This window comes from Lissotriton vulgaris, chromosome 6 (genome assembly GCF_964263255.1).
Source record: "Lissotriton vulgaris chromosome 6, aLisVul1.2, whole genome shotgun sequence".
Lineage (NCBI taxonomy): Eukaryota > Metazoa > Chordata > Amphibia > Caudata > Salamandridae > Lissotriton > Lissotriton vulgaris.
In genome coordinates, this window is record NC_141694.1 from 88,631,837 (window position 1) to 88,654,996 (window position 23,160).

At 47.0% G+C, this 23,160-nt stretch overlaps 1 protein-coding gene across 2 annotated transcripts in view; it reads left to right on the forward strand.

The window, feature by feature from the left end:
- POLR1C (RNA polymerase I and III subunit C) overlaps positions 1-8,162 on the forward strand; it is a 143,853-nt gene extending 135,691 nt beyond the window's left edge. Inside the window, exons 7-9 of one of the 2 annotated variants that reach the window (XM_086925996.1) lie at positions 5,887-6,036; positions 6,717-6,833; positions 7,494-8,162. In XM_086925996.1, coding sequence (XP_086782122.1) covers positions 5,887-6,036; positions 6,717-6,833; positions 7,494-7,612 — 386 coding nt within the window. In that variant the 3' untranslated portion in view covers positions 7,613-8,162. The remainder of the gene's footprint in view (positions 1-5,886; positions 6,037-6,716; positions 6,834-7,493) is intronic. The other variant, XM_086925997.1, reaches the window with a different exon arrangement.
- Positions 8,163-23,160: the final 14,998 nt, after the last annotated feature.

The window sequence follows — 23,160 nt, forward strand, 5'->3', positions numbered from 1 at the left end:
TAACATGCATCTGTTCTACTAAGTGAATTATTGGGGCGATAGCATCACAACTGCGCAAGGGCTGGAAACACACAAGGGCACACTTGCTCCGATGAAAGCCTGCTGACGTTTGGGGTGAGAGGTAACCAGGCTTGGATCTGACTATCTGATCTCTGCAGACATGTACATTATATTAAATCAGCTGTCAAGGTTTATAAAAGGATGACATACTTTCCTTTGCGCAGAGAGGAAGCTTTAGAATAGCACTTAGGGCGATTGCAAAAGTCATTACCCCTAAGTATCACGGGATACGAGATTATGGGTCGCAGAATGCGTTTCCTGATGTTTTGGTTTCTGCAATTAATCTGCTGTTGGTCTTTGTGACCTGGGGTCAGGCAAATGTGAAGCCTGCGCAAGATGGCACAGTGACGTCACCTCCCCCTTATTTGTGATGACGCATTTCAATTTTAAGCTTCTCAGTCTTGGGCATCATTGACTTGACTTGAAGTCTCTAGGCCATGCATAAGGCATGTGTTTGAAATAAAGCATCAATGTGGGGGTGCCATCCACAAAATGGCATATTTCAGAAAGCTAGCTAAAGAGAACATGTTTGACTCCATACATTGAATACTGGACCTCCATATTAAATGTTGGGACTGGCCAATGCTACACTGCTATGTAGAGTTTAGAAGAAATATGTCAAAATAAAAAATAGGTAAAACAAAACCCAATAAGGATGTCAAAATAAATAATAAGTCTGCTTCTCTTCTGACACTGACCTGTTTGGTATTTATCCACAATGGCCATCCTTCAAACCCCTCTTTCTCACAACCTCACCTACATCCCTCAGTCCCTCAAAGTCACCTACTTTGAAGATGGTGGCTTACTCTCGTCCTTCAATAAAGCTCTGGAAATGCTCTTGCTGTCATACTCGCCGACATCAAGGCCTCCCTTTCTAAAGACAGGTTCCTACAATCTTCCTGGAGTGACTGAGGAAAAAGCCAAAGGCACAAAACACCTCCATAGTGCTGGGTTCAGATAGTAGTGCAATTGAGGCATGGATTACTTTTTGGACCTAGGTAAGATCAGGAGTGGAGCAGAGCTGGAGCTGACCAGTACTAGACTAACTCTGGGCTGGTGCTCTTCATACCAGGATCTAGAGTAAGAACAGGGCTGGGAGGGGGAGGGGCAGGGCTGAAGCAAGCAGGGGCCGAGGCAGAAAAAGCAGGGTCAAGATTCTAACAGCAGGAACAAGCCATAGGACTTGTGACACAGTGATACTATGATCAGAGGCTCTTTATATCCTGTACGGACAGGTACCATCAGGCAGGAACAACCACTAGGTTCTGAACAAGAACAAACATATAGAAAGGGACTGGTCTCAGAGATGAACATACTGAAATGGTATTGAAATTTGGTGAGCATCTTAGAGTCGATTTTGTGTTTGGTAGCCATTTTGGAATGGAGACACATGAAGGGTGAGTTGGACTGGACCTTTCCAATAACAGCTGTCCTCTTTGCTTGTTAAGAACCTCAACACATGTTTAGTTCAGAGTCCTACTTCCTGCAGGAATAATCTGTATGTGTAGACACCGAGTGCAAGCCCACATCCATGAAACTCAGAATTGGGTGGTGGTATATCGAGTGAAGATAAAGGTCTCCCCAACTTGGAGTCAACCCTATATTACGTTTCCTTCTTTGGCATACTTACTGAGCTTATTTATAAATTATTGACTGCTCTACCTAGTCATGGTTTCTTGGTGTGGTTTTATCAAACCCAATTGCACAACATGTATACACCTATCTGAAAAAAGACTTTGGGCATGAAAGTAAATACACCATGCATGAGGTCCTCCCTTGTTCGGGAGGTTACTTTCTATGAAAACATTTGCATTTGGGAAGATGTCCACTCACTGAGCAGCTTGTTTGCTTCTTAAGTTCACACGTCCTCCCCTTTCACTGATCCTGATTAGACTCACATGCCCTTATTTTCCTTGTTGTATTCGAGAATGTTGCCCCTTTAGCGGTCAGTTTCTGCTCTTGGGCTGCCAAGAGGTATCACCCCAAATATTGCTCTTCCATTTAATCATGATTTACTGGGGGTCTCCTTTAGAATTTAGTTTCACACCTCGCCCTGTAAGGTGATAGCTGTAAGCATGTAACGTACCGTTTCCATCTCTGGCGTGTTATATGCAGATCTCAGATTCTCTCTGACTTCTTGTTTTGTTTATTGCATGTGTTTCTGTGAAACTGGCCCTTGCCATCATGAAGGACCTTCTCATTTCCTGTTTTCCATATTTATTGGATATTGCACTGGGTTCTGAGATTTTTTTCAAGATCTCTTTCTGTTGTATCCCAGACAGTGCCTCCATTTTCTTTTCTTTTTCCACCCCCCAGCTTGGTATTGCGAGTGTTTTTTGAACAATACATAGCCATTTTGAGTCAACCATACGGTTTCTACCTGGATCACCAGCAAAACTACTGCTGCTTTGAAGAATTAAGTCATTCGGCTAGGAGTTTCATTCTTGACCAACTCCCTCCAGCAAAGATCAATCCTGTTTTGAGTGGCTGATGCGCTTTTCTTTGCTGCATTCCATTAAGTTATTTTCATAGCCTTCACTTTGCATCTGTGTATATCCACAGTCAACTTGCACAAGTGCAGTGGAGAATGATGGAGGCCCCAGGAGCCATCTCTATTGCTCCCTCTAACTTTGGCATTTCATTCTGGTATTGCCTATGGGCACCCAGAGCATTTGTTAACAATACATTTTGCCATACATTCATATAAGGAGCTTTAGCATCTTGTTCAACCACTGGTTTACTTTGACCAGCCTCTTTCAGCCATTGGCTTGACACCTTGTCAATCACACTTTGGCCCAGCCCAGTGGAGTATTCATCTCTCACCTGATGCTATTGCATACATGCCAACAGTCCCAATTCAGGTGGGAGACTCACCTATTTTGAAGCCAAAAATGACTTTATTTTCAATGTCTTCTGCCAGAAATAGCCTCTGCTTCAGTAGAAGTCAATGGGGGAAAATATAATGCCCGTTTATTTTCCAAAATCTCCCACTTTCCTGTTCTAAAATGTTAGCAAGTGTGCTGTTGGCTAAATGTATGCGTTCGCCTCCACTCTGCATGAGACACTACTTTATATGCGTTACCCTCTCTGTCTGCACCTGTTGTCTCTCTCTGATGTGCTTAGCTCTGTTACCACCATCCATCACTTCTGTACTCCTGGTCACCCTTACCCAGCTGCTACCTTCTTGTGCTACTCCTAACCCTCCTTCTTTTCCTGTTTCGAGGTTTATAAAAGGATGATATACTTTCCTTTGAGCTGAGATGAAGCTTTCCCTGTGTTCTGTGTCCCTCCCTCTCTTTTTATCCATGTGCTCCTCATCATCCACTGCATCCATGTGCACTCTCATCCTTCCTTCTTTTCATGTGTGCTCACTTTCAACCTCCCAAAAGCCCTCCAGCCAATCCCCCTCCTTGTCCCCATCCCTTCCACCCTGTGCCCCCCCCCCCTCAACCATGGCTCATCTTTACAGCCACTAGGTCCATTTTTTCCCTTTTTTTGGTCGAGCCTGGGCAGCGCATTGTATTAGAGTATGGACTTGAAGCTCCGGCCACACTCTGCCCATATTTTTCATTGGCTTGTGTCATTGTCCTTTGTAAATACTGGCTTCTAGTTCGTTAATAGGCTTGTTAGTCCTGCCTTGTCTTCATTTATAACCTTCCATAAAGACTGGCCCTTTTACTTCTGTTGTTACAGTATCTCTTATTTAGTCTGTAAGCACTATTTTCTTTAACGAGTTTCTCCTACTGCAGGCACGACATGCTTTCCTGCACCATTCAGGGCGCCATTCCCGCACCATTCAGGGCGCCATTCCCGCTTTCACTTTCCAAGAAGCCCGGGACAATGGCGATTGCTTCTTTGAAATGAAATGGGTGTCACATTTACAAAAGTTGGGGTTCTTGGCATTGTAAAGGACAATGCCTTTTATTTGTGTTAATTATCAAACCGCTAAATAAAAGCCATTGTCATTTACAATGCCAATAGCTTAAACTCTCGCAAATGCGAGACCTATTGCGTTGCAAATGCTTGTTACAGTATCTGATCGCTGATCTTATCTTTATATTGCAAAATTGCACTTGCAGACAATAAAGCATCAAAAAGACTAAACAAACATGGAGATAAAAGCTTTGTCTCGATTTACATCTTGATAATATGCTCCGACAATTAAAAACAACATTTCAGCTAATAGAGTGAGCATCCATGATGTTTTGGCAACACTTATTACTGGGAAAAAACTCTAGATATTAAGCAGACAAAATGCCAACATTCTGTATGTGTCTAAAATCTTCACACTTTGGAAAAGAGATAAAATAAAATAAGAGGCTTAAACGGAAACTGTGTTCATAACATCCCCCTAGTTATTAATCCACATTCTCAAATGTTCCTTCTGAGGGAAGCTGGAGATCTGTTGTTGGGCTCCAGATGAAGTTTACATAATGTCTTTCAATTGGTTGAGGTCTTCAATGTTTCATAATCTCTTTAAGAGATCGCACATATGCCCAATGTATATTTATGCAGCAATATTTTCTAGGTCTGCAACTGGGACAACATAACTTGACTAAACTTGTACTAATCATTCCAGGTGTGGCTGGAAATGTTGGGCTCTGCATCGGGCTCTAATTAACAAGCTCTATCTGAAATATCGTGATCAATATATTCAATCAGCAACTGAAACAATGCCACCTCCACTCCAGCAATAAGCCCTCATATTCTGGGCTCAATTATCAATAAGTCTTGAGCCAAAGCATTTTCCTGATGTACTAACGTTTTAGAACGGGTTACACAAATTTAAACAAATAGCCCAGAAAAATAAAGTATATTCAACAATAGAGAATGAATAACGCAATTGACATGAACTTGCTTTTGCCAATGGAAAAGCAAAAAGTAAACTTTATAACGCAGCGTTCTTTTTTTACAAATCTTTAAAGCAACCAATGCCTACAAAAAAGGCGGCAATCCCCTCTCTCAAACTCTCTCCCATGCACGTGTGAAATCATGCTAATACATTTTTAAAATTACTTAAGGAACTCCCTTCTACTACTGTATACTCTTCTTATCACGAAGTACAGCTAATTGTAATTATGGAAACCGTGCCTATTGTGTTAACATTAAAAACACCCCAATTAGGTAAGGATAATGAGGTAATTATTTTTTGTAATAAAAGAATACATCCAGTTTAATGTCACAAGTCGTTTTAAAAAATCTCTAACTTTATTTGGCTACTTTTGTAAAGCCTTTACAGCCAATGTACATTATAATCCATCTTTACTATTGGAGTTATTTTAAATGTTTGTTATTCTATTTAATATTTATTTTCTTGGATATAACTGCATACCTCAGATTCAAGTATAATCCGATGCACAATTTGCAGGATGAATAAAGGTGAGGGCAACGAGTTCAAACCGTGTAGCTGCTGGTCTGATAAATTAATCTGAGGTGTTCGCTTTATCTCAAGCGCAGCTGGGAAAGTTGAGGTATTGATTCCAGAACCTGTCAGCAACTTCACAATGTTGCTTGTTGTGGGCCTTCAAGGATGCTTACACATTTAAGTGTATGTATATGTAGCGCTACATGATCTTTGTGGTTACTTAAAATCACTTGGAGGTGAAATAGTCCAATCTGTGCATTAACAGTACTCTAAGAAGTGTGAAGATGCACCTGTGTATGTTATGATCCTTGATGAAGGGTACGTTCCTTTGTTGATGCCATCTGGCTTGTTATCTAGTCATTGATATAAAACCATGATTGGCACTACTCAGCTTGTCAAGGTTTTTTTCTCCCCCTTCACATCCTGCTTTTTAACTCTGTTGTTCTCTCATGCCTACCTAGGTAAGGACCATGCAAAGTTCTCTCCAGTGGCTACTGCCAGTTACCGTCTTCTACCTGAGATCACACTGCTGGCGCCGGTGGAGGGTGAGCTGGCAGAGAAACTCAAACACTGTTTCTCTCCTGGGGTCATCGAGATTCAGATGGTCAATGGTATGCAGCGCATGTTTGCGTTACAGTGATTAGGTCTTTGGTTCTGGCAGGGCTTCTGGGCCCTGTCATCTAAAATTCACACTATATCTAGCAATAGTACTCAACGTGGAAGGAGTCTGTTAGGACCCTTTGAATGTTATATCTTAGAACATTGGCCCTCTGCTTAACTTTCACATGTCTTCTGATTCACAGTGAGCTCTCATTTCAAACTACTGCGTCAATGGATTGTTTATTTCGTTCCTGTTGCTTAATTTTGTAAACTGCCCTGCCATGGGCTGGGCACATCTATATAAACTCACATTTAGCATTGTCCATATTGAGATGCCAAACATCAAAGTGACTTAACTAAAATTTGGGCTTCAGGCAGGTTTACCATTGGGGGCGCCCATCATTTTTCTAGCTCACCAGCCTTTCATTAGCTACATATTTTTTTATTACATCAAGCAGCGTTAGCAAGAATTAGAAAAAGTACAAAACTGCGTGCTCTCAGTCCCTTCCAATAGAAGGAGTTGCCCTGTTTTATCCATGGAACATGTTAGCAAGTGGTGAAATATGAAATTGTTTTGTTAATTTACTATGATGATTTGTAGCTAATGGATTATGCACTGTAGAGTACTATGCTAGTTGACAACTCGTGTCCTGTTCAGAGTCATATATCTCAAACTATTTTATCCGCACAGGGAAGAAAGTGGCAAAAGTTGCAAATTCCAGAATGGATACCGGCAGTCGTGAAATTTTTCGCCATGATGAGTTTAAAAACGTGGTTCGCCTGGCACGGGTTCGCGACCATTATATCTGTGAGTTTCATGAGTTGTTCATTACGCTCTCAATTTTAAATGTATGGTATTCTTTCTTTTGTTGTCTGTAAGTACTTGGGAGTAAAAAGGAAAACCCAGAGAGTCCATTTTTGAATTGGTCTGTGTATTGGTGGTAGGGCAGGCAAAAGAGAGAATAGGGTATATTAATAGCCAGATCTTCTGGTTAACCCTTCACATACAATTTTAAGAGAAAATTGGGATTGCATTCACATACTTTCTTTAACTTCCTGAAGTACCCCATTCTTTGCATCAAGCAGTTTCCTTTAAACCCCTTTCTCAGTGTTCCCTTTGATGAACCAAGATTGCTCTGCAGCGTTTTGAGTGTCCTTTACCTGGCGTGGAGAGGAAGCAAAATTCATCTTGGTGATTTTTAGAACACCACAAATTCTTTATTCCCTTATCTCCTCGTGGTCACGGTTGGCACAGTTCCATACTGGAGTTTACATTTGGGAGCAACATGTAATAGCAGTAATAAACCAAGTTATTTGGCTTTGGAGGGATATCTTCTTTAACAGAGCCTGAAATTAATATATGCCTCCTTGTGCTATTTGCCTTTCAGTGTGCCATGATGCAGCAATAGTTGATTATTTGCTCTAATTGCATGTCTGTAATTACAGAAGTGCTTGTTTCTATTCTCAGTCTCTGTGGAGTCCACAGGTGTGTTGCCTCCTGATGTTCTTGTGTGTGAAGCCATCAAGGTCCTGATGGGCAAGTGTCGGAGATTCCTGGATGAGCTGGACACCAACCAAATGGAGTGAACGTCTTTGTGCTCTTGAGAAGGTTTGTCCAATGTGCAGAATTTCCAGGCTTTGAAGAGGGGACATCCGTATGGGCTGATGGTCTTCCAGGGTTTGGACCAGACTGTACTTAAACCCACGTCACATTCTCAGAGGATCAACAGCTTTGTACAAAAAGGCTTATTTTTGTACTGTTGATGCGTATCACTTCCCTGAGAAGTACATTATGTTGTACAGAGGATCAAGTTGTCACAAGACTGAAACTGATAGATTTCAGGCACAAGAAATGCCAAGCTGTGTGACTTGGATACTGAATTTTGATAAACTTATTGGATGCCAAGTGGGACCACATGGTCCTCCCAAGATGGTTTGAAAGGTGAAGCTGTTTCCTGAAGCATTCCAACACAATGGATTACACCGAAGTCTAACCTTCCCCCAGAGAGAGTGCTGCATTAGATGCTCCTAGAGAAATAGTCTTGGCTGCAGCGCTGAACTCTGCTGCATCTAGTTACGCAGATCTCTCGTAAATACATATTTCACTACTGCAACAAATAAAGACTTCAGGAAAACATTTTTGAATATATGATTTGTGTATACTTTATTTTTATGTGGTACATGTATAATGCAAAAGAATTGACCACTATATTCTGTATAGTAATTGCTGGATTTCAGTTTTGTTTGACTGACAGATTTTGGCTAGATTTCTGGTTGCCATGAATAGCAGTTGTTACACTTAAATCCAATGTGCAAAGTGTTAAATAGATTTTAGGAACCGCTAACCTTCAGTACTTGCACTATAATGCAAATGCTACTTACCAGTATGCATCTGTTCTTGGCATGTAGGGCTGCTGACATTCATATCTGTGCATAGTCCGCCACCTAGTGTTGGGTCCGGATGATTGCACATTGTTGTCCTGGAAGAGTCTTCGAAGTATCACGAGATAGGTGGCTCCTCCCCTGGACTACAGTGCGCATGGGCATCGCCTCCATCCCCAGATTGTTTTTAGCCATTGGCAGAGATGGAGTGAAGAAAGTGAGTGATGACCATGCTATGAGCATATGTGTATATGAATAAATACTGCAGCTGCTACAGGCGCCGGGGAGGAGGGTGGGCGATATGAATGTCAGCAGCCCTACATGCCAAGAACAGATGCATACTGGTAAGTAGCATTTGCAGTTCGAGGCATGTGGGCTGCTGAATTCATATCTGTGCATAGAATACATAGCAGTCCCTCCATTAACGGCGGCCGCCCGTGCCAGCTGCAGCAGTTTGAAAAAGCGTTTTTAGAACAGCCTGACCAACAGCTGCCTGCTGTCTGGAACGCACGTCTACACAGTAGTGCTTAGTGAAGGTATGTGTGGTAGACCATGTGGCTGCTCTACAGATGTCTTCTAAGGGAATGTTACCTAGGAAGGCCATAGAGGCCCCCAACTTCCTAGTGGAGTGGGCCCTTGGTGGGATAGTGAGAGTGCGCTTAGCTTTAGCATAACAGATCTGAATGCACTTTACTATCCATCTAGCAATCCCCGCTTTGGAGATTGCATTTCCCTTGTGTTGTGTGGCAAAAGCAACAAAGAGTTGTTTGGTTTTGCGGAAATCTTTTGTCCTGTCCACATAGTACATCAAGGCCCTTTTCACATCAAGAGTGTGGAGCATACGCTCCGCCAGCGTCTCTGGGTTTTGGAAAAACACCGGCAATTCAATTGTTTGGTTCATGTGGAACTGTGAGACTACTTTGGGTAAGAAGTTTGGGTTAGTGCGGAGCACCACCCTGTTAGCATGAATTTGGAAGAAAGGTTCTTGGATGGTGAGCGCCTGCAGCTCGCTCACCCTCCGTAGCGATGTAATTGCTACTAAGAACGCAACCTTCCAAGTCAAAAACTGGAGCTCACAAGAGTGCAGTGGCTCAAAGGGAGGACCCATCAGCCTTGTAAGAACCACATTGAGGTTCCATTCTGGAGCTGGTGGGGTCCTTGGTGGAATGACCCTTTTGAGTCCTTCCAGAAAGGCCTTGATAGCAGGGACCTTAAAGAGTGACAGGTGCTGCCTATTCTGGAGGTATGCTGCCATGGCAGACAGGTGAATGCGGATGGAAGAGTACGCTAGATTACATCGATACAGGTGAAAGAGGTAACATATGATGTTCTGAATGGAAGCATCTAGCGGGTCAATGCTGTGGTCCACACAGTAGATGACAAACCTCTTCCATTTAGCTGCATAACAAGCTCTAGTAGTGGGCTTCCTTGCCTCCCGAATGATGTCCATGCAATCGGGAGGAAGATTGAGGTAGCCAAACTCTAGGACTTCAGGAGCCAGATCGCCAGGTTGAGCTGTTGCGGATCTGGGTGCTGAATGTCGCCATGGCTCTGCGTCAGAAGGCTGGGAGTGAGATGAAGCCTCTGATGCGCTACCACGGAGAGTTCCAGAAACGTGGTGTACCATGGTTGGCGAGCCCACGTTGGAGCAACCAGGATGAGAGTCATCGAGTGTTGCCTGAGCTTGCGTGCCACCAGCGGTATCAGAGGTGCTGGGGGAAAAGCGTACGCAAATCTGCCTGACCAGTTCATCCACATCGCATTGCCCTGTGATTGGGGGTGTGGGAATCTGGCGGCGAAGCTTTGGCATTTTGCGTTCTCCTTTGTGGCGAACAGGTCTATCTCTGGATGACCCCACCTTTGGAAGTACGGTTGGAGTACTGATGGATGTATCTCCCACTCGTGCATCTGATGGCTGTGCCGGCTGAGCAGATCTGCCATTTGATTGTCCTTGCCCGGGAGATGCTCTGCCTGGAGGAAGATGTTCCTCTGAATGGCCCACTTCCACATGCTCTGAGCCAGATGAGACAGCTGTGGAGAGTGTGTACCTCCCTGCTTCTGGATGTAGTACATGGCCGTCATGTTGTCCGTCCGGATCAACACGACCTTGTTGCACAGATGTACTTTGAACGCCTTTAAGGCCATGAAGATTGCCATCAGTTCCAACACATTGATGTGCATCTTCCTTTGCTGAAGTGTCCATAGTCCCTGCACAGTGTAGTGGAGTACATGCGCTCCCCATCCCTGGAGAGAGGCGTCCGTTGTCAGGATGATCTGTGGGACAGGCTCTTGGAATGGTCGGCCCTTGCAAAGGTTTTGTGGATTCCACCAATGCAGAGAGTTGTACGCCCGACCGCTCACCAACACTAGGTCTGTCAGTTGCCCATGAGCCTGAGTCCACTGACGTGCAAGGCACTCCTGAAGCGGACGCATATGTAGTCTCGCGTGCGGGACAATGGAGATGCAGGAGGCCATCATGCCTATCAACTGCATGAACACCCTCGCTGGAAGCGAGTGTTGGGGTCTGAATCGTTGGATCAGCGCCTGGATACTGGCGAGTCTCACTGAATTCGGCTGCGCAGTGGCTGCCAGAGTGTTTATTGTCGCGCCCAGATACTGTCGCACGTGGGCGGGCTGGAGATGGGACTTTGGGTAGTTCAGAGAGAATCCCAGATCGTGCAGGAGGTGAATGGTGCGTGACACGTGGTCTACGCACTGCTGTTCCGTCTTTGCCTGAATAAGCCAATCGTCTAGGTATGGAAAGACATGGACGTGCTGGCGACGGAGATGCGCCGCCACAGTCGCTAGGCATTTTGTAAACACTCTCGGTGCCGTGGTGACCCCGAACGGCAGGACTCTGAACTGGTAATGCTGGTCTAAGATCTTGAATCTGAGATACCTTCTGTGGGAAGGATGCAGGGGAATATGAAAATAGGCATCCTTCAGATCCAGCGTTGCTAGGAAGTCCCCCTGTTGAAGCAGGGGAAGCACCTGCTGCAATGTGAGCATATGGAAGTGCTCCGAGTTGATGTACCAGTTCAGGGGCCTGAGGTCCAGGATCGGCCTGAGTGATCCGTCCTTTTTGGGGATCAGAAAATACAGGGAGTAAACCCCCGTTCCCCGTTCTTGCAATGGAACGAGCTCTATTGCCCCTTTTTGCAGCATGACCAGAACTTCTTGCTGCAACAAGGTCAAGTGCTCGTCGGACATAGCACGGTTTCTTGGCGGTATGTCCGGTGGAATGGACGTAAGTTCTAGACAGTACCCGTACTGGATAAGAGACCTCACCCACCTGTCCGTGGTGATGGATCTCCACGCCGGCAGGAACTGCTGGAGTCTCCCCCCGACAGGTGTCGTGTGATCGGGGGGAAGTGACAAGACGTCACTGCTTGTTGGTGGTGGTGGACCTGGATGCATTGTTTCCACGTCCCCTGCCTTTGATATTGTTGCCTCTGTAGCCACCCCTGCCCTTGTTGTTGTTATACGAGGACTGGGTGTTACCCTTGTAGTATTGTGTGGATTGGGATGCCTGTCCCCTCGAGGTGCCTCTGGAATTGGAGCGGCTAAAGGAACCACCCCGAAACTGCTGACTTTGCAAAGCTCCCATAGATTTGGCAGTTTCAGTATCTTTTTTCATCTTTTCTAGGGAGGCATCCACCTCAGGGCCGAACAGATGGTCAGGATTCACTGTTTGCCCCAATATTGTGGTTTGTATGTCGGGTTTGAACCCTGAAATTCGAAGCCAGGCATGACGTCTAAGTAACACACTTGTATTGATAGCCCTGGAGGCAGTGTCTGCCACATCTAGGGCACATTTGATGGATGCATTTGTAATGAGTTTACCCTCCTGAATGAGCATCTCCCCCGCCTCCTTATATTGGTCAGGCAAGTGTTGTAGGATGGCCTCTAATGTGTCATAATGGGCCCTATCATAACGTGCAAGCAGGGCTTGAGTGTTAGAGATCCTCCAGATGTTTGCTGCCTGTGCAGCAATGCGTTTGCCTGATGCCTCAAAGATTTTGGACTCTTTGTCCGGGGGAGGAGCGTCACCAGTAGTCTGTGAATTTGCCCTCTTTCGAGCGTTGGAAACCACCAGGGAGTCCAATGGCAAGTGTCCCTTAATATACGTGGGATCCGTGAGCGCCGCTTTATATTTCCTGTCGATGCGAGGATTGACCACCCGCGCCCGGGTGGGCTCCTTGAATACCTCCTGTGCATGCTTCAGCACCCCTTTAAGCATCGGTAGTGTCTTGACTTGTTTTTCGGCTACCGAGAAGGTGTCGACTAAGAAGTCCGCATCCACGGGGTCTGAGTGCAGTTCGACGTCCTGGTTCGCTGCAGCTCTCTCTATCAATGCATTGAATGCCGCCGAGTCCTCTGTCGGGGACGTCTTTGCGGCGAAAAGTTGAGTGTCCTGCCCCGACTGCGGGTCGTCTGTGTCGCCTCCTGCTGTCCAGGGCACCTGCTCCTCTTCCGGATCCGAGTACGCAGGGTAGGTGTACTCGGCCTCTTCCTCGTCCACATCAGGCACGGGGGAATGGGCCGGCGAGTGTTCCAGGGCTTGTGGAGACAGAGGTTCCATCAAAGCCGAAGAGTCCGCAGAGTACCTTTTGTTCTTGAGTGGAATCCGAAAAGGTTCCAAGGCCGGCTCCGACGTAATCTTCCGTTTGAGGAGCGACAATTTTCCGGTGTTGGCGTCGATGAGCACCTCACGACGTTCCTCCACCGCGAGCGGCTGGAGCCGAAGCTTCGACACCACCAAGGCAGCCTTCGGCGTCAATATTTCCCGAGAGTGTCCGCTCTGCTTAGGCGCGAAGGCCTTCGGCGCCGACTTGGGAGGAAGGGTAAAACGAATGGGCGTTTGTTCCTTGGCAGGCTTCGGCGTGGGCCTAGGCACTACAGTGTCCTGGCTGGGAACCACAGACTGTTGGATCCGCCTTAAGGATTCTCCCACCTTATTTATAAGGGATGCCGAGGGCTGAACCGTCTCGAGCGACTCCTCGTCTCCGAGAGCTTGGTCAACGGTAGGCCTCTTCTTCGGTGCCGACGCCCCATGGCCTGGCGCACTGTCGGCGTGACGCTTCTTCGAAGCCGTCTTCGGGTCCGCGACCCCTTTCGGTGCCGACGCCGCCGCGTCGGATGCTTTCACCTTCGGCGCCGACCCAGAGGGCTTCGGGTCGGCCAGTTTGGCGCGGCTCTTCTGGTCGGCCATTTTGGCGTGGCTCTTCAAGTCGGCCATTTTGGGTTTCGTGGAAGTTGACGCCTCCAGAACCTTCTTCACCAACGCCACTTTTGGTTTCGGTTTCGCATCCGAGGGTGCGAGACCGGTCGGCTTCACTTTCGGTTTCTTCATAGAAAAGTCCGTGACCGGGCCCGGAGGCGGGGACGTAGGACTCATTGTTAGATCTTGGGTAAGGCCCGAAGGCGATCCCTCGACCTGGGCCGTATAACGGGGAGTAACCCCGGAGTCTTGTTGGGGATGCTCCTCCTCCGAGCTATCACCCATTGTGGGACAAGCCCGGTCGTCGTCCCCTACCTCGTCGGAGACTTCGTCGTAGGCCTCATCACCCGCGTCGCCGGTCTCTTCTTCGGACGCGGGGCCAGAGTCCGACTCTTGTACGTCGTCTTCTCCCTCAACCGATTCCTGGAAGATGTCATCAGGTGGGGGTGCCGAAGCCGACAATTGAGCCTGGAGCCGATTAGCCCGGCGAATCTTTAAAGTTTTCTTACTCCTAAATTTCGAACACGCCATGCAAGTGTCCTCACGGTGATCCGGTGACAAGCATGTATTGCACACGGGGTGCACGTCAAGGTGCGAATATTTAGAGTGACACAGCGGACACTTCTTGAATGGAGTCCGCTCCATAGCAAAGGGTGTAGTGTAGGCCCGTCCGCGTCGAAAGCACGTGGAGGGGCAGTAGGAGATCAGAGCTGAGAGTCAGTAAGAAACCCGAACGCAACTATACCGACGCCCAGCCTAAAGACCTTTTGGTCTCGAGAAAAGTAGAACAACTATCGGTTCCGATAGAGGTAACCGAAAACACATCCGAACCCGATGGCGGAAAAAAACAATCTGGGGATGGAGGCGATGCCCATGCGCACTGTAGTCCAGGGGAGGAGCCACCTATCTCGTGATACTTCGAAGACTCTTCCAGGACAACAATGTGCAATCATCCGGACCCAACACTAGGTGGCGGACTATGCACAGATATGAATTCAGCAGCCCACATGCCTCGAACTTCACTATTCACCTCTAGGAGTACTGATGCAACCTTGAGATTGTAGTGGCAGGAAACATTACTGGCATTGGTGTAGACTCAACCAGTCCTAATAAATACTATAGAAGTCCTTCAGTGATGTGCGAACATTCTAGGTGCCACATCTGGCATTCCTTACATGGTTCGGTGATGCTCGAGGAAGGAAACTAGATGAGGGAATCTGAGCCCCAGGAGTTGAAATGAAGCTTTCCAGGATGTTACTGGTGCTACGAGCGTATCTCATCTTATACATTTGTCTAAAGGGCACCAGGCTTTAGTGCTCCTTAACTCTGAGCAGTATATAGTTGGGGAGAGGAGTTGGCCTAACGGCTAGGGTGGTCTACCTCAAATCTGGGGAACTGGGTTTGAGTCTCGGCAACGACGCTGACCATCCTGTGATTCTGGGAAAATCACTTAATCTCACCGTGCCTAAAAAAATGAATGTGTCCTCATGTAATGCAACTGATGCTATGTAAAGCGCTCTGATACCAGATTCAGGTCAAGTTCGCGTTATATGAAACTCTGTAAAAAAAAAAAAAAAAAACTACAAATAAATAGTTCTTTATACCTGGTCACTGAAAACCAGACTTGGCAGTGAAGCAATGGGTTGTCAGTAGTACTTCTGATGTTCTCGTTCCAAGGACTCTTGTATGGGCGCTAGCATTTGGATCTATCCAGCTGTCCTGCCTTCAACGCAAGAGTTTTCTTCAGAGTTCTCCTTCTGTCCAATACCCTCAAATAAAGCTGTGTGTTATCTGTTGGAGATTGTACATGACGGTGTGTGCAAATATGATTAACAATTCTGTTGCAGGACAGGTGGTACTTAACTGGTCTTCTTTCTTTACAGAGAATTGTGGCACAATAATTAACTAAAGGGCGTTGTTCACCCCGAAAGGAGCCTCTTGGCACTACTGAAAGATAACAGATGTTTATCGCTGGCCAACTCGATGGCACTTCATTCCACCACTACTTCTCCCATTAAAGTTTAAAAAGTGAATTGGAAACCGTAACTTCCCCTCAAAAAAGGAATTTAAGAGTTTATTCTGGGCTTCTACCCGCCATTCCTTGGCACACAAATCTAGTTCGGAAGACTTGTCAGGGCGTTTTTTAAGATTTAAGTTGGATCCAGTTCGTGAGCTATATTGGGATCTTATTTCAAAGCCACTAGACAAAAAATTGTATCCCCAATTTCGGGTGGGCACATTACCCCTCAATTCCTTCACAGCAGCTTGGAACAACAACACTAGTAATTTATGTAGCTGCTGCCCTGGGTGTAAGGAAACAGAGGGTCATTTTTTGTTTGCATGCCCCCGATATAGTAAACCCCGTTTAAAATGGTTAAAACCCATTTTTAAACGCACGAACTGTAATAAATCCTCAGATGCAATATGGGTTTTAAAAACAAACACAACTGACTTTATTGTGATATGTTTGGCTAAATACTTAGGTTGGGCATGGGTAATTAGAGCAAAAAGGAATCCAACCGCTACCTGATTAAATAAAGTGTGCAAGCTGTATAATGCCCACCGCCAATATCTGCTAAAACATATTTTAGAGTTCTAAAGTATTAATATTTAAGATTTGGAAAACTTAATGTCTTGATCTTTTGCGTATAATGGTTTAATAACTTTTTAATCTTGGATTCATGTTTGATGTATATCGTTGATTTTATATAGGCACAACTACGTTTTATATAAAACTCTATTTTTTATTATGAAGTGATAATGACATTGTTGTAAAAATGTTCTGTTAAAGTTGTCTTTTATGATTTCATTTATCGAAATAAAGACATTAAAACCTGAACCTGAATTGGAAACAGTTCGGAAGGAGGTGACCAGCATGTTACATGGTTTACATATTCTCATTTTAATATAAGTTTTATTGCAGGAAAAGATTTGCGAACATACACAGCCTTACGCCTACAACCCTGGGGCCGGCAGCTCAATACCAGAAAATACTGTACATAGCTTTGCGGCCAACAACCCAAGGGGGCAGGCAGCGTCACAGATCCAATACTTTCCATAAATTACACATAAACCTTACCATTGCTGCACCAAATACCAATTAACAGGAAAAATGTCATTTTGTACTGCAGTACTGCAATCAGGAGTCGCTCAGCGCTTGCTAAAGTCCGGCAGGTATGTGAGAAGGATGTGACCATTTTATACTGTATCCCCTCGTCCATTTATCTCCAGTCCCTTCAGGTTTCCTGTCGTAACCAGTTGCATTCTCCATGGGAGTAAGCGCCCCTCTGTTCGTGCTGCGGAGAGGGCCTTGCTATCTGCTCACCACTAACTACGCTCTGGGAGGCTGAAATGTTAAACAAGTACCTCAGGGTCTGCCGTCTCCTCGTTTTCGGGCTCCGCAGCCTTATTTAGTTTATATGCAGTGTATATACGAGGCGGGAACAGTTCGCTAAAATTTTCCGATTGTGTACAGCAATAAAGCATATCATGTGACCATGACCATCATGTAAATGCCGTGATTGATTGCTCTACAGTTGGAACTGGCCCCTCATCCAGCACATTGCTACTCTGCGCTTTACCATTCGTAAACTCACATCTACTAGCCTACGTATTGCTTTAGGTAGTTTCTTAGAATAACCCAAAAGTGCGCCTACAGGGTCAGGTGTAAGCTCCGTATCTACGATTCCACCCAATTCTCAGAAGATGGCCTCCCAATAAGTAAATACTCATGGACACTGCCACGCTAGATGCATAAAATCCGCTGAGATGGCATGACACCTGTCGCAGCCCGTGTCTTCCCTCAACCCGTACCTATGCAGTCTCTCTGGAGTGTAATATGCCCTATTGATGTATTTGAAGTGTATGAGTCTATGTCGGCCATCCAATGGGATTCGTCAAGTGTTAGTGCAGCAGTAGTTCCACATAGAATCATCTATTGCTAGTTGTAGGTCCCTTTGCCAGGCCAGCCTGGCCGCAGAGTATTGATTCGCTCTGTGAGACATAGCTAATTTATATATGGTAGAGATCATCTTACGGGGTGACTTCATTTTTATAATATAGGCTAGTTCTGGCACCTCCGTAGGCTCGAACATGTCCTCCCCCAACAATTCACATATAGCCCTGCGGACTCTGTAAAACTGAAAGTGTTGTAACCATGTGCCTTTCGTCTGCATTGCTCGCTACCTGTTCCCACGTCTTAACCACTCCATCTTGAATTGGGTCTCCCGCGGTGGCTATGTTCAATGTGTGTAGTGCACGTGTGACCCCACCGTCCCTACAGGGGGCTAGCCAAAGTGTCCATTCTATCGACATAGCTGGAGCATACAGCGGAGCCCCCACCTGCAGTTGCAATAAGCTATGCCAGGCGTGTCGTGTCGAATTAATGGAGTCTATTATCCCAGTTGACCCTTAAACCCGATAGTGTCCCAAATTGTACTACCTCCCTAAGGACTGAGGAAAGATTGTTTTCCGGATCATGGACATATAATAAAGTATCCGCATATGTCAACACTATTATCCTATAGAACAGGAACCTGATACCTCTATGTCCATGATATTCTCTGAGTCCCCATGGATATGGCAAAGGAATCCGTGACCAGATTGCCTAACCGGATCTTCGCCATGGGTGCATTGTACAAAACGCCAATCAGCTGAAGGAACACTCACCCCAGTCCCATCCTATTCAACAACCGGCGCATGAAGGCCCACTCGACAGAGTCAAAGGCTTTTTCCATATCCAGGAAGACCGCTACCGCCTTAGTGTCCTGTTTGACGTGTTGCATGGTTCCAAACACAGTGCGTATGTTGTAAGTGAGGTTCCTGTCCGGGTTGAACCCGCCTGCTCCGGAGCTACTAGCGTGGAGGATGGGGGCTAGGAGGTTAGCCAATATTTTAGCGACTATCTTGGTATCGACATTGAGCAACGAAAGGGGCCGGTAAGAACCGCTTTCCTCTGGCGGCTTACCTGGTTTGGGGATGGCGACAACAATCGCCTCTCTCATCGTCCGGGGCATTATACCTGATACACACATATCCTCGAATAGCGTTGAGAGATGGGGGAGGAGAATGTCAAAAAAGGCTTTATAAAAGCCGACAGGCCGTCCGCCCCTGGGCGCTGTTAGTTTTCATGCCCGCCAGTGCCTCTATTATTTTATCCTTTTCAATGGGGTGCATCAGGAACTCTCTATGCGTGTTGGTGAGGAATGGTAGCTTAATATGTTCTAAATAATCAAGTTTTTCCTAATCTGTGCCTGACGAGCGAGAAATGTATAAATACGAAGAAAAGGCCCTAAACCTATCTGCAATGTCTGCTTCTTCAGTTAGCAGTGTTCCCTCAGCCGACCTAATTTCGGTTATCAGCGTTTTGCTACGCTTGGTCTTCAGAATTTGTGCTAATATCGAGCCCGGCCTATCCCCCTCTCCGTAAGTAAGGGCTGTAGCTTACTTGCCCAGATGTTTGACTACGCTGTCTGCCGCGTCTTGGTATTCGCCTAGCGTATCTTTGATTTCCCTTTCGAGCTCCTCTCCCCCTCGGCTACCTGACGCGACTCCAAGTCCCCCAGTTTCTGTTCTAGATCCGCTAGCCTCTGCCCATTCGCCCGGAGAACCCCCAAGTGCTTAGCCATTGCTACACCTCTTATGTATGCTTGAAAGCCTCCCACACAGTCTGGAAGCTATCCATTTATCCAATGTTGGTAGCAAAAAACGTATCTGTGGCTTCTGTAAGTTCTTCTTTGAAGAGGGGGTCTAGTAGTGAGTAAGGGGGAAATCGCCATGTGAACGGTGGCACAGATTTCTTAGGTGTATTCAGTATCGGCAGCAGTGGCGAGTGATCCGAGAGTGTACGCGGGAGTACCAAGAAGTTACGAACCTGCTCCAATAAGACATAGCAGCAAACCAGTAATCTATGCAAGTGTGTATATTGTGGTAGGCAGAATAATGCATGTAACCCCCCTTGTCCAGGTGGCGCATACGCCATACATCACTCAGGGCCATACTAACCATGACACACTCCAACTTTCGCGCCGCCGCAGTGGGCCTTCTCACCGGCCCGGAGGACCTATCCAACTCAGGATTCCTAACCAGATTGAAATCTCCACGCCAAAGAAACTGAGCGCCCTGGTATCGGTTCACCGTAAACTCTAATGATGTGAAAAACTTGGAGCGGTCATAATTGGGACCATATACGTTTACAATAATCATGCCCCTGCCCTGACAGCTAGAGAACACAAAACGCCCTTCACTATCTGATGTCGACTGCTGGATCGTGTATGCAGATCTGGTGTTAGCCCAGGTCAGCACACCCCGGGCATGTCTCGTAAATACTGAGGTGTTGACAAAACCCAGCATGCCTCTACGGCGCAGCATCGCGCTTGTTTGTAGGAGATGTGTCTCCTGGAGTAATGCTATATCAATGTTTTGCCTATTCAGATTGCTCAGCACCTTTCGAAGTTTACGGTAATTATTAAGCCCCCGAACGTTCCATGACAGTGCGCGGAGGGTGTATATCAGCTTCGGAGCACTGCTCTCGCTAGGTGTCGTCATCCTGCGTGTCATTTCTCATGGTGCCTCCTGAACTGTAGTCTGTGTGCGCACTGTGTACAGCATGTGGAAAGCAACATAAAATTGCGAACAACCAATACAATCTAACAACATCCCTCCCCCCCCCTCCCCCCACAGCAGACCGCCCCCAACTTGGTCACTCAGCATCCCAGAATACCCCCACTCAACCCCTTTCCCTCCTCCCCCCCACAACAATTACAACTCTAGTGTGTATCACTCATGGGCGGAGTTCACTCAATGCACAGGTGAAAGAATGCAAACTCTCTTTAGCTCTGTCTCACGTATGTCGCCATAATCAGATACAGCATCTTCGGCTAAATGGTCCTTATCTATTGTGACCAGTGCTGGACCACATATGCTGTCCCTGTTCCCCAGCTTATGTCTGGCGCCCACTTATCTATCACTGGAGCATTCAGTCAAACTGCGCCTGGAGCCTCGCGTTAGTCGCAGAGACCCGTTCTGCCCGCGTGTTATAACCAGTGTCCGAATGATCCAGACAAGGCACTAATATAGTTTGACAGTAGTTATACAGTACTGCAATCATTATGCAGCAAACATTCTCCCCTCAAGGCCACACAAGCTCCCATCGTTCGGCTCTACTCAGTTATACTCATCGTTTAACGGGTGCCCAACTGTGTCAGTCCTGTTCTTTCATCGATCCTCCAGCCGCTTCGTCGAGCAAAAGTCGCTCCGGCCTTCCGTGCTGCTTCTTGGATCAACCCTTCAGCGCCTTCTGCAGAGCCTTCGGTTCTGTGAAGATGTGTGAACGTCCTTGCCTATTAACTCGTAGTTTGGCAGGATACAGCATGGCGTAGTCCAGGCCCAAGTCCCGCAGTTGCTTCATAGAAAAAAAATGTCTGCACACGAATAGTAAAATGCGGATAAATCGATATAGTAGTGCTTTCGTACATCAGAGCTTGTTTTTCTGTGCCTAAGGCGATGATGCCACTTTGCAAACCTTTTTCATGGACAGGAGCATGCTACGAATATCCTGGCCTGGGTCATCGTCCGTAGATGTGCGCGCTCTAGATGTCTGGTCCATGGTAGCGTCGTGCGATTTCGAGTGCTTCTGCTCGAAGGTGAGTAGATTGTGCTCTATCCACTTTGCCCATGTTGGAAGCCGGGCAAAGTCGCCAGGCAAGAGTCCACTGGCTCACTACCTCAATGGCCTGTCTTCTCTGCAGTCAGGGCGCTCGTCTGGGGGTCACTGTTTTCACTCTCCAACTGGCCATACAGGTATCTTAGTGGATAGCGCCGCAGGTCTGTCCAAATAGGGCCATACCTCCCTCCAGTCCCGACTTCGCAGCCCGCAGGGCAGCGTAGTCCTGTGCGATGCCCCAATTTTCTTACTCTGGCCGGGGTTTGGAAACCTTTAGGCAATTACGTCATCACTCCAAGGCGCTCCTTGCGTTCTTGGTCTTGTGGTGCACCACCGAGTTCACTTTCCACCAGAGAACTCTATTCTAGACCAGGCCAATCCTCCTGCTGCACTCTGTTTAATCTCCAGTCCACCGTGCTGTGCCTCAGGAAGGGTGTGGGCCCCAGCTAGTGCGTACCCCAGATGCGCCTCAACGCCGCTCTCAGACTCGCAGTGCTACCAGCGGAGATATCTCATTAAAAGCCCTGGTTAGCGCTCTGCAGCAGGGATATCGCAGCCACGAAGTTTTCGGGTTCCTCACTGCTCACCGGACCCCAATGCCACAAGAGGGAACCACCCAGTGGAGCTCAGTCCAGAAGGCCCAGCCAGCTCTTTCTGCAGTCTTCAGGTCGCTCTCAGACCCCCAGCTCCACCATATGGGATTGCACAGTAAGACACAGGTCCCCGCAGCATGCGTCTCACCTACTGGTATGCCTCCGGGCCAGGCAGGGGACCATGCCAGTGACCGCTGCAGCGCACCGCCAGCCGCTCAGGAGTACCAAGTCTCAGGCGCCACGTCATAAACAATGGCAACCGCTCGCAGTGTCGGGCCCGCACAGTGCTCCTCGCGTCAGATCACTCCAGACGAGGGTGTCTGTAGCCGCAATTGGGTTCCGCTGCACTCACCAATGCGGTATTCATCCAGGGCAACACGTTCCTCCGCGTTGCAGCCTGTGCTCATGTTCACGCGGTCAGGGGCGTCCACGGTGCCTAGACACACTGGTCGGAGCTCTGCAAGTGCTCTTCCACCTCTCCCGCACTTTGCCACAGCGGTCCCTCTAGCTCCGCACCGGACTGGAGATCACGTCCTGAGCCACAGCCACCGTCTGGCCTCCCAGCACCAGCAGGGACGTGGATGTTCTTGCCGCACATCAGTCGCCGCAACCCCGCCCTCCGCTCCACTCGAGGTCGGGGATTACGGGACCAGGCACCGACTAGCGACAATCACTCGAACGGCTGACCGGATTGGGATCGAAGTCTGAACCGTAGCTCACAGGGGCACTCCGATTGCCTAATCTCAAAGTAATTTTCAAAAAGCTGTTGGATAAGTTTCGGACGTTGTGGCGACGATGCGGAGCTAAGGGCTCAAGCGGCCATCTTGGTCGCGAGCAAGCTCCACAAACCCCCCCCGCACCCCCCCCCCCCGAAGATTCCTAGATTTGTTTGCTGCCCCCAACCAACCATTGATGATTATGTTCATTTTAAAATTTGTGTTAAATTCATATTTGCAAGGCCGGATTGTTTACGTTTATTTATTATCGTGCATAGTTAATTAAAACCATTACATATACATTTAAAACACTTTTTTTTTTTAAACTGCAATGATGAAATGTGTCCATTAAAACACTTTATAAAAACTGTGCATATAATCAACTTAGGCATTTGAACCAACAGATCAAACAAGATTGAAGCTTAAAAAATCTGTCATGATTTTACCCTGTACAAACCTCTTGCTGTAAGGTGCTCTTTTGCTGCTATTGTAGTGAAATGAGTAAGGAGCTGTTTACTTGACCGAAATATCTAGGGGGATGAGGGACATAATGTTTGTGT